General features: G+C 37.2%; 1 protein-coding gene across 2 annotated transcripts in view; it reads right to left on the bottom strand.

Annotated features, from left to right (window-relative positions):
• Nucleotides 1–11,890, bottom strand: part of UNC5C (unc-5 homolog C (C. elegans)) — a 373,518-nt gene that overhangs the window by 154,638 nt on the left and 206,990 nt on the right. For both annotated transcript variants that reach the window (XM_004681110.2, XM_004681109.2), the window contains exon 2: nucleotides 3,298–3,519. In XM_004681110.2, the coding sequence (XP_004681167.1) occupies nucleotides 3,298–3,519 (222 nt within the window). The remainder of the gene's footprint in view (nucleotides 1–3,297; nucleotides 3,520–11,890) is intronic.

Here is an 11,890-nt window from a genome sequence, read left to right as displayed (position 1 = left end):
TAGTTAATCCTCTATACACCCTTTGTTTATACAACATTTGGATACAAATACCAGCAAAGCATAATTTGGATTCTGAAATATCCTTCTGGTATGTAAGGTAATTGTGAAGAAATATGAAGCTAGTTACATGCTTCCATTTTTGTCACATATAGCTTAGAAATCTTGATCAGTGGGTTTCATAATATTTGAAATATATGTCTGTAATACAGATCTGAAATTTCAAATTATTTTTTCTTGTAGAGCAAAACATTTAAAACACAGTAAAACATATACACACACACACACACATTTATACATATGTGTGCATATATATATATACCTTTTCAGTTTAAAATAATTTTAGATTTCTCACCTATCTTAACTTACCCACCATGTAGCAAAATATTACTTTCAACAAAGCTTCCTTTAAAGCCAGGCTAAACCCTGCAGGTTATTAAAATCTAACATCCTCTCTATGTCTTTAATATTTTACTGGTGAGGGTGATATTTACAGAGCGATAAAGCCAGGAGTTTTAACCATGCCAGGAGCAAAATCACACTGATCAAGATCCATTCAGATTGTGGCTAAATCTACCACATCTCTTTATGAATCTCTTTATGTCACTATTCTCAATTGCTCTCATTTTAACTTTAGTTAAGATTTAAGCAATTAAGATTAATCTTGGAGTTGAGGACACAGAATAATTGGAATCTATAACATTTACAAGTTATTAACATAATATGTAAAGGGCCCTCTCTGGTGGCACAGTGGGTTAAAACACAGAACAAAGAAGCTAAAGCCACTTCAGCATGAGTTCCATCCCTGCTCGCCCCGGAGGTGATCCACACGGTGCGGCAGACCTCTCCTGACCCAGCCACTGCTACTCTCAGCAGTGGGCTTCATCGATCTGCCTATTCTTCTCCCCTCACTGTTCCTGGTGAATCTTCTCACCGTCCCTACACTTCTGTGCACATAAATAATCTTAAAATTAAAAAAAATGTATATAAGTAGGACTAGACATTAACATTTGATGCTGATGTAAGCATGTTTAGTTTAAGTGAGCTGACTGCTCAACCCAGAATATCTAGACCTGATTAAACAGTGCCAAAACTATAGCTGGAGCATCAAAAGGACAGTAAAGGACAGTGTCCAAGTAAAGGATGGGTCACAGGCTTTGGGTTCTCACCTATGCACACAATTGCAAGATCACTCAGGTTAAGGAAACAACAGTGGGGTTTACCTAACAAAGAGGGGAAGCAAAGAGTTTCTAGGGCTACAAGTGACCAACTATCTCACCCCAGACAGTGTCCACAAGTCTCAAACAAAGAACACTCATTCAAAAGAGTGGCCTCATCAATGAGGTCCTGGAGTCTGGGGCGCACTGACAGTCAGTAGACCAGGATTCACTTGTAGCTGGAGGTGCCCAGCGGTGAGGTCTCTGAGATGACTTCTCAGCATCCACAGCAATAGTCTGAAGGCTAGGTTGGGCAGCACCGGCCTCTGAGTTGGACAATAATGGAGGCGATAACATTGGAAGATGGTGATAGACAACTAGGAACAGTGCACAGCTCTCAGCTATTACCTGGACACAGGGTGCCAGTCACCTGTCAGTAGCGCTGGGCAGCACTGGCCAGTAATGCCAGCCACATGGTCCCCATGACTAGGTGTCAGATACACCAGCATGAACTGCTCTAAGTGAGTCCTTGGCCTACATCAACAACAAACAGCTGTCCAAGACACCAGACCAGAGCCAGTGGTATGCCTTGAGACTACAGTCAGTGCAGCAGCTCACTGTGAGTGATAGTCTCAGCTTCTTTTTTGAGGTTGGCTACTGGCTGCTAATTCATTCTTCAGAGGTCAGTTGCTGAACCTTCTTGTTTCTTCTTTCTCTGAAGTTCAGGGAACAGTATTCCTAGCTGGCTCTGCCCTGCCTTACATCCTCTTGCAAGGCCGCCCACCATATGTACTAGATGAGGCCATTTCTAATCCTTTGTGACAGATTGGATCATTTAATAGCAAATAGCTCATTTTTGATATTTGATCAGAGTAATTAAATACTAACCTGACTGAACTGGGTTTGTTCATTTGACTCACATCTTGGTCCATTCTACTGTCCAGGTACGAAATATGAAAGGAAAAATGTAGCGCCTGCACAGACCCAGGACAGGCTCATGGGCTGGTGGGATTCAAGGACCCACAGCCAGAGTGGGCCTCAGTGGGGTGGGGAGCACTCTGCACCCAGTTCCCTGTTAGTGGAGCTGAGTATAGCAACATAAAAGGGGAGTGGTGACTGACAGCATTGGGGGTGCAGAGTGGGCTTTGCTGGGAGCCCACTATGTGGGCTAGGACTGCACAGGCCTCTCTATTGTCTGTGGTTGCAGGGAGCCTCAGCACTGCAGCTGCTCCGGTGGGGCCTCACATTACACCCTGCAAGCCAGAACCTTGCCCCTGCAACCACAGTGGGGCTTCATAACCCAAGTAGCAAGGTTGGGGAACCACTGCTGCCTGCTGCACTGCTGGCCTCTGTTGGCAGCAGCCTGAACCCCAGTGGGGCCAGTGATGGCAGGTGGTAAAATGTTGATTGACCACCTCACAGCCACTTGCATTGCCCACAAGTAAGCTTCTGGGGCCTGGGACTTAAGCCCCAAGAGTTGGGGAACTCTGGTACTCAAACTCAACCAGCGCTGGCCCACTGAGGTGGACCTCTGTGTAGCCATCCTGCAGCTTCCCACTGAGGGACAGCCTAGGGCTTCCCAGAGACAGCCCTGTGGGGAGTCTTTGGGAAACTCCCTCTCTGCCACAGGAGCTGAAGGAGCTCTGCATTTAAACCCACTTGATGACAGGTGGGAATTCCTACAGTTGTGACTTTTACAGTGGCAGGCCCACCATTGCTGCTGCCAGTGGCGCCAGCCACTTAGGTGGTGGCTTCAGTAAAGCCCGTCTTGCCCTGTGGCTCATGTTCTGAGGTTTGGGTTTCAGAGACACCAGATTGGCCAACCATGTGATATACAAGGCATCTTGTACTAAGTTCTTGAATATTAATTCAGTCTATATATTCCCACAATTTATCATTATTTATCTTTGATAGCATGACCCATGTTTGAATTCCAAACAGTTACATAAAAGTCAAGGTTATGAATCATATTTTACTTTGAACCACAAGGACCAAGTCATAACCAGAGTGATTCAAAGAACTTTGCCATGGGATAGTAACTTCATTTTCAGTTTTACTAATCAGAAGAATAAGTATGACCATTATGCCAAGCTACTGAACAAATGAGTCCTAAACTGCCACCCACATGCAGTAGAAAACTCACCGGAGGTTTCGTCTACTCGCTCATCTACTATGTGGTCCTTCTGATGAACCCATTCACTGTTGCACTTGAAGTAGATCTGGGTGGCAGGGCTGGCTTTACAGTACAGGTTCACAGGCTTATTTTTCACAATGTAAGCTTCTTCAGGCTCAATAAGGAAATGCGGCAGAGGCTCAGGTGGGTCCGATGGAAAGGTTTCTGGGAGTTCATGAAAAAAGTCATCATCTATTAAAACAAGAAGAAAGTAGACAATGTTCAACATATATTAGTCATTTTTTTTCTTTTATGTGCTACTCTCTTTTAAAAATAATGACTCATAAATGACCTAGTTATGTATTTTGAGTAGCTGTTATGTCCAGGCAGTAGGCTGATGACTGGTCACTCAATTAAAGATATAGGTTCTCATCCTCTACTGATGCATGACACAACTTGACATCAGAGAAGATAGAGCATATTCTGAGGGCACAGATTGTAAAGTAGTAGTACTGGGGTCAGGACCCAGGTTTGTCTCACTCAAAAATGGTGGTTTTCCTAATATGTTGCTACACCAATCATAGCACAGTGTGAGTCTCTAGCTTTGATAAAGAACAAAAACAACTTCATAAATTAACTGAAAAGTATTAGCTTCATATGTAAAGCTGGAATTCTTTGCCAGGAGCTGGCTGAGTAGGAGTGCCAGAAAGATAAATCAAGGATCTTTAAGTTCAAATCCAAGTCTATTATTATTTTCAAAAGTTGTCACTGTGTTATATAATCACTCATTCAACCAAACTATTTATCAAGATCACTAATATGCTAAGTACTGGAAATATGGATAATAACAACAAGGTAGCCAATAAGAGAACCCAAAAATGCCCTTTGGACACTGAAAAATTACCTCAAATGTTGCATGTGTCCTCTGACTAGCCAATCTTACTTCACTACAGATTTTTATGAACAATGATAATCTTACTTTTTATAGAACTGAAAATTATCAAAGATATTTCTCCCACCTTGTTGTTCCAAAAGTACTGAATATATACAAGTAAAAAATCATCCAAAATCCATCGAGATGGAAAAAAAATGTGCAAAATGATGTAAAAATAAACTTTTGTAATAATTTAAAAAAATCACCCAAAATTCTTGTATACTTTGAGATATGTTTAACTTGGGTTTTACATGATTCTAAATTAAAAACAGAAAATAGTAATAAAACTGACCTGTAAAAACTCTATAATTATATTTCACAATACTCAAGATAAAGAGTTTTACTATTAGGCTATAAGTAAGTTAACTCTGGTAAGTCTCTTCCTATGAGGAACCTAGAATAAAATTAGTATTAATTTCCTAAGTTGACTAAGCACCCTTGGTTAATACTTTGAAATAAATATTAGAAGTTTTACAACTTCTTTAAATGGTAGTTCAGTAACAAATATATGACATAATATTGGTAGTTAAAGACTGTTTGCTCAGATGTTACCTTAAAACTTTTCATTGCTTATTTAGTTGTTGCCCAATGGGAGACAGCCATTACTAAAGTGAACATTTGTCCACTCAGAAATATGGCCTGGGACTTTTTTATCCAGCTGTCAAATAGTATTGATGTTCAGTCTCTGCCAATCTGTTTGGCTTCACTTGCATCTGAGACAAAACTGGCTTTCAAATCTGTTCCACAATTATAAATCTGACACTGGAATGCAAATGATATTTCTTGCAGCTAGCTTTCTTTCTCACTTAACTTTCTTCATTTTCTTTGGCAGGGGATCATTTCTAGTTTTTCTATTGTTAAACATCAAGAACACAAACTGTCAGCTTTTCCTAAAGAATAAATTTATTTCCATCAATTTCAGCTTCCTTAGTCAATATGCAAGAACACGTAAGACAGTTTAAATAAGCATTGCTCAGAAAGGCAAAGGGGTGGGTAACTGAAGTATTGATGGCTCCATCAGTGCAAAGCTGATCCTTGAATAAGTTTTTTCTTCTGAAGCACTTATTGTCATATGTAATAATCAATAAAGTTCCACAAAACAGGCCCTCCCTGGTGGTGCAGCGGGTTAAAGCACAGCACTGAGAAGCTAAAGCCACTTCCGCATGAGTTCGATCCCCGCCTGGCTGAGGGGTGACCACATTGCATGCAGACCTCTCCTGACCTGCCTGCTGCTCCCCTCAGCAGTGTACTTTGTCAATCTGCCTGTTCTGCTCCCCACTCTGTCTCTGATGAATCCTCTCACCCTCTGCACCTGGTCTGTACCCCAGTTCTGTATGTAGATAAATCTTTAAAAAAAAAAAAGTTCCACAAAATATCAGACTCAAATTTTGTAAAATATTAGGTATTGGTTTTACCTATTATTAGTCATGAAATCGGGGAATAAATTTGATTTTTAATTTTCTTATTTTTTGCCATTGGTGTGTAGTCACATGCATACAAATATGTATATGCATTTCTCAGTGATATATTAAATATGCAAAATATAACTCTTTCTTTTATTTATTGCCTTTAAGGATGATACCTGTTCCTTTGAAAGAAATGATGATGGCAAGATAATTAGATGTCTGCATCTACCTCACCTTATTCAATAAAACACCGAAGGCACTTAAGCATTTACATGCTATAGAAATATAATTTGATTACCTTGCCTTGCTAATGCATGTATCTTTCCCTTCTGATTATTTTATTGTAAATTATTGTATAGATTAACGGAAACTGAGAACATCACACATAGCTTTAAAACTAAAATGAGTTCTGTTAAACATCAATGATTTAACAATGTAGTTAGAAAATGCATAGACAAGCTAACTTTGCTTTTAAATTTTAAGGAACTTTAAAAGGGTCACTATAACTAAAGAGAAATAAATGTATATCTTGCAGTGAGTATTTCATGAAGTATTGCTTTTCAAGGTGTTTATTAAATTTCACTTACTTTTTATAGAATAATTAATATACAATTTATTATGGAATGTTTCTATCATTAGAAATGTTTTCTTCATTTGATAAAGCCAGTGTTTCTATTGTATATCACTCTAGTTTCAGTATGAATGCTACCTATTAAATTTGATCTAGACACACCTTCACCAACTGTAACAAATTAGTTTATTATCAGTATCTCTTATAATGTATACAAAGCCTATTTGAGTCTATGCCTTTGATGAATCCCCACCAGAAACTATGCACATCACTTCTAGTACTCCATTCAGGTGTTAGAAGGAGACTTACAAAGATAATTTTCAAGATCCTGAATCAGTACGAGATATGTGTTGGGATCGATAGGACACTCTGCAAATGATCTGCTTACAGTGGGCTCAAGGACTGATATGAAATCCTCCCTTCTCTATTTGCAACAGATGGCCTGGGTACCAGGCCCAATCATGCAAATTGGCCCAGATTAAGTAGCTCCTCCATCAAGTTACGCATACAAGAGAACCATGTCATAGCATAGAAAAAAATGGTAACGATTGGTATTAGCTTCCAGATAGAGTGCTATTTTAGAAATAGTCTTTCCATGAAAATTTGTTAAATATTGTTTCTTTTTAAAAAGATTTATTTATTTATGCATAGAGAAATGGGGTATAGGTGAGAGGTGCAGTGGGGGTGAGAGGATTTACCAGAGCCAGAGTGGAGAGCAGAACAGAACAGGAAGATCAACGAAGTACACTGCTGAGGAAATATTGTTTCTAAATTAAGTTTTGAAAATCAAACGAGTCAACCAATACCCTTAGCCAAAATAATAAAGGGGGACATTTGAATAATTAAATATCCAACATGGGTACTCGTTATGTATTTAATAAGGAAAATTTATATATGCTTTTAATAAGGAAAAAGTGAACCTCTTCCAATTAAATGATCATCTACAAAAACCTCTTCATTAGCATGTAATTCATCTGTCCTTTGCATTTACCACACATATATGGAATGCATTTTATGATTTGCCAATAGGCTCATGTAACTATTCCAATTTTCAAGGCTGGAATATAAAAGGAATGCTAAACATTAGGATGAAAACTCTCTGAAGTCAGTGACTATACTGTTTTCATTTTATGTATCATACAACAGATAGCATCAGGCACATTATAAGAGGTCAATAAAAATCTTATAAGAATAGCAATATCACTCAAATGGCAACTATATCATTCCTAAAACACTCACAAGGTATTTTATAATTTATAGTGCCTCAAATGTTAGAGCAACAGTGAGATCAATATACTGGCTGAAAAATTTGTTGTGTCCCAGTACAGAATGAGATTTTTGGGATTCTTTGTTAAAAATGTGTTAAGAGGGGCTCTCCCTGGTGGCGCAACGGGTTAAAGCACCACATTATGAAGCTCTACAAAGCCACTGCAGCACAAGTTCGATCCCCAGCCAGGGAGCTGACCCACATGGCATGGCAGACCTCTCCTGTCTAGCCCACTGCTCCCCTCAAGCAGTGTACTTCAGCAGATCTGCCTGTTCTGCTCCCCAGTTTGTCTCAGGGTCTCTGGTGAATCCTCTCACCCACCACAACTCTGGCCTGTACCCCAGTTCTGTAAGCATAAATAAAATCTTAAAAAAAAAAAAAGTGTTAAGAACTGAGTGACGTGGTGACAGGAAAACACCAAACCAAACATAGATCCTTTGTGACAGGGCAGGTCACATGCCTATGAGCTTGGCCCTGTCAACATATGTAAATTACCATAGTATTAGTCTCCATGGACGGTCTGAGAAATGAAATTACATTTTTATTAGTAGGTTTTCATTTTAGCAGATTTTTTTCCAGCTTCCAGCTTTTTAGAGGATGTGGCTTTTCAGATAGAAAAATTCAGATTTCTATCAATTATCTAACAAGTATTTTTGCAATGCTATTCAACTGAAGGAGTGTGATTTCACCTGTCACTTTCTCTGTGGATGCATCCAATGCCCATGTACTACCCTATCCAGAACTAAAAAATCCATTCCACATTGAGGATAATTCTTTCTGGACACTGTAATACCTGGGAATAACAAAATTTGAGATTCTACCATGAGTTGGTAGACTGTTAAGTGGGATTAGTTCCCAGAAAGTAATTCATTTCACTCCACAAATAAACCAACTTTCCAGTATTATTAAGGTTATGATTCAAAACTTGAAGTCATAAAATAACAATTATATTTCCTAGGCAGATCAGTGAGTGCACTCTTACCACTGTTTTTATTTTATTTTAAAGATTTATTTATGCTTATAGAACTGGGTACAAGCCAGAGGTATAGGTGCAGTGAGAGGCTTCACCAGAGACAGAGTGGGGAGCAGAACAGGCATATCCATTGAAATACATTGCTGAGGGGAGCAGCGGGCAGGTCAGGAGAGACCTGCCACATCATGTGGATCACCTCTGTGGCTGGGGATAGAACTCGTATTAAGGTGGCTGTGGCCAGCTTGTAGTGCTGTGTCCTTCCCTATTGCACCACCAGGGAGGGCCCATCACTGTTTTTAATATATATATCCCAAGAAAGTCTCGATTTCATGATAGGAACTGTATTTGTCAGCCTTGAACCAATTTGTCAATCTTCCTACTGTGAGCTTATTTCTGGCAACATGGCAGAGTATCTTAAATTTTTATATGTTTTATAAAGGCACATTTCAGATGCACTTCAGCTGCATTTATACAATTTGAGTAAAATTGCTTGATTCATTAAATTGCTAAACAGGCTTTCTACATGTAATTCATTCAAATTAACAAGGTGAAATTTCCAAAGCTGGTTTTGTTCTGTCTATTGAATTTGATATTAATTGAAAACTATAATTGATTCTGATTTAGGTGTAACAATATCATTCATTTCACTCTGCTCTAATATTTGACTTAATTTTCCTCATTCTACCATTACTCAATCATGATATGGCCATTTTATGTTGACATCAGGTTAAGTCTCAGTATTTCTTTTCTGTTATCTCACAGTCTTTTGTTCTTTCATTTACATACAAGAAAAGAATCTGCACTATGTATTATTTTTATAGACTTTCATTCCACCTAATTCTTGGCAGGAAAATATTATGCTGCGAACATCAATCTAAGAAGCTTTAGGTTGCTGGTTTTATTACTATATATCAAGCCCTAATTTTCATCAACTTAATACATAAGTTTCTACATTTCTGAATCATAAGACTTAAACTATTATTGCTTATATCATAAAATATAGGACCATTATCTTTTTGTCTGAGACCTGAAGCGTATTCTTCTGAAATGGAATTTACTTCCAAATGATTCAAGAGCAATTTAAAATGAATGATTGCAAAGCTAATTTTATCTGCATTTGGCTGCCCATCCATCAGAGAGATAATTCATGATATATTACAACAAAAGGCAGCTGGAATTAACTATTTGAATGAGACTCCAGCTTATTTTTAATATTTTGATTAAAATATCCTATGGAAGACAAAGACTTTGGTCTATATTTCAAGCAATATATTAATGGATTCATCATTTAAATCTAAGTAGCTGAATATATAATATTTTCAATGTATTTCACAATTTGGAGATACTATTTGGAGATACACAATTTGGAATGAATTCTAACTCCCACAGGGAAAAAAAAAACAAAAAAAACTTTGTTTTCTGCTTTTTAAAGAAATACTTGTCAAATCATGCCTGTATGTTATTAATAGTGACATAAAGTCTTTGGCATATGCCTGTGAAATAGAGGCACTCCGGCTAGCCCAATCCTTCATGATGTCTGGTTTCGTCAATGTAAAAATCCTCCTAAGTGTATTCTGACCTATAATTTCTACCTATATTGTGTACCCAGAAGAATTTTTTTTTCTTTTAAAAATTCACTTAGTATTTATGTAATGGTTTAATAATTCAAAGTGTGGGGAAAACGTTTCTTCATGCTTACCAAGTTACCTTTAAAAGACACTGAATGATGATGGGTGAAGAGACCTATATTTGCGTGTACTAGTGTATGTGACTAGTAATATAACAGGAAAAGTATGACTATGTAGTCCATATGAATTCTCTGCATGGCTCCAAGTAAGTTATCTCACTTCTTGGAATCTACATTGCAGAGTTAGAAGCATAAAAAATATAAATGTAAATATATTTACATTTATGTATATATATATATATATATAAGTACACACAAAAAGATGTTCAATGCAGCATTGCTTATTAAGAAATAGATTGTATGTCATGACATAAAGAGTTGTAATAACTATTTGAATGTGACTGAGAACAAATGATCATGTCTTGCCACCGGAACACTGTTCAACCAAAAATAATAACAAGGCAAATATTGTATGCATTAGCATAGAAGGACATCCATTACTTACTCCCCAAATAAACTAAATTTGGGGGCATTATATATAAGACTATGTCATTATGTTCTAAGAAAGGAGGAGTGTGGGGGGAAGGGAGGATGTAAGCAGGTGTGTATAGTTGTATGCATCACTAGTTCACAAGGAGTAAAGGTAAAACCTGGCAGCTGATGTATAATACTGATTAATAGTGAGCAGCACTAGAGGACTTTAGAGCAGTTTCTACCATTTATTTGAATCAAGTTTTCCAAAATCCATATTATGGGTGTTTTCTATTTTTAAATTCAAAGTGACAGACAGATAAATAATACCATATGTAACCTACTGCTTTAGTTTGGAGTAATCTAAAAGGGATTTTTACTAAATTAAAACTTCCCAAATCAAGACTACTGACAGTCTGTTTTGATGTCTCCATTAAATATTGTGTTTATAGACCATGTCTCTTGCAGTTTTACATCATTATTCCGTTCTGCCTGGCTTCAACTCTTATTACTTGTTGCTTTGACTTCCTCAATTTGTTGACTTCTGACTTTAACTAAAAGTTGACTGTTTTTCTTATGTTTGTTCAAAAGTAAATTTCTGTTGCTCCCTTTCTATATGCTAGCACTGACCTAGCAACTGTAGCTGAAGCTACACTTTAGCTCTCAATGAAATATTTCTACTTATAATGAAACAGAAGATATTACATTTATGAACATCTGAATTTATAATAAAATTGGTCTATTTATTTGATAGTTAATTTGTAACTTATCAAAATACTTTTACTTCATTGTTTAATTTTCAAAGGTCAAAAGTTTTGCTAATATGTAAAGACAATGTGAATTAAGGAAAAGTTCCACTATTTTCTTATTTTCTGCTAATGCTTAGAGATACCCATCCTGTATTACTACTATGAACTTCACAAATCTAAAGACTAAAAGAAGATCTTTGAAAAGAGTATACAGAAATTAAACCATTTTCAATCAACTAGACCACATAAACATAGGGCTAGTCCTCACTTATTACCTAAATGATAGACAGATTAAAGTCATTTAATAAACAGCCGCACATTCAATATTATAATTCATTCACACTGAACAGAGACACAGTCTCTTTTCTGAAGAATTACTTACGATAGTCAGTGTTCTGTTAAGTTGGCCAGGAAGATAGTTCTCAGTCAAGAAACACTAGTGAAGGTGAATATAATAGGTCCATAATTAGTGAAGTTAACAAGAGGTTGTTTTAAACCTGAGTGTGCTTTATCCAATCAACTGAAAGACTTTAAAAGCAGGAGTGAGGCTTTTCTCAGCAACAGCTGGATGGGTATTTGAATAACCTAGGACTGTAGCCTAGCCAAGATGACATATTGAATTGGG

The sequence above is a fragment of the Condylura cristata genome, unplaced genomic scaffold (genome assembly GCF_000260355.1).
Source record: "Condylura cristata isolate star-nosed mole 26May11 unplaced genomic scaffold, ConCri1.0 scaffold00012, whole genome shotgun sequence".
NCBI lineage: Eukaryota > Metazoa > Chordata > Mammalia > Eulipotyphla > Talpidae > Condylura > Condylura cristata.
Note: the sequence above shows the minus strand (reverse complement) of the source record. Positions and strands in the feature narration are given on the sequence as shown.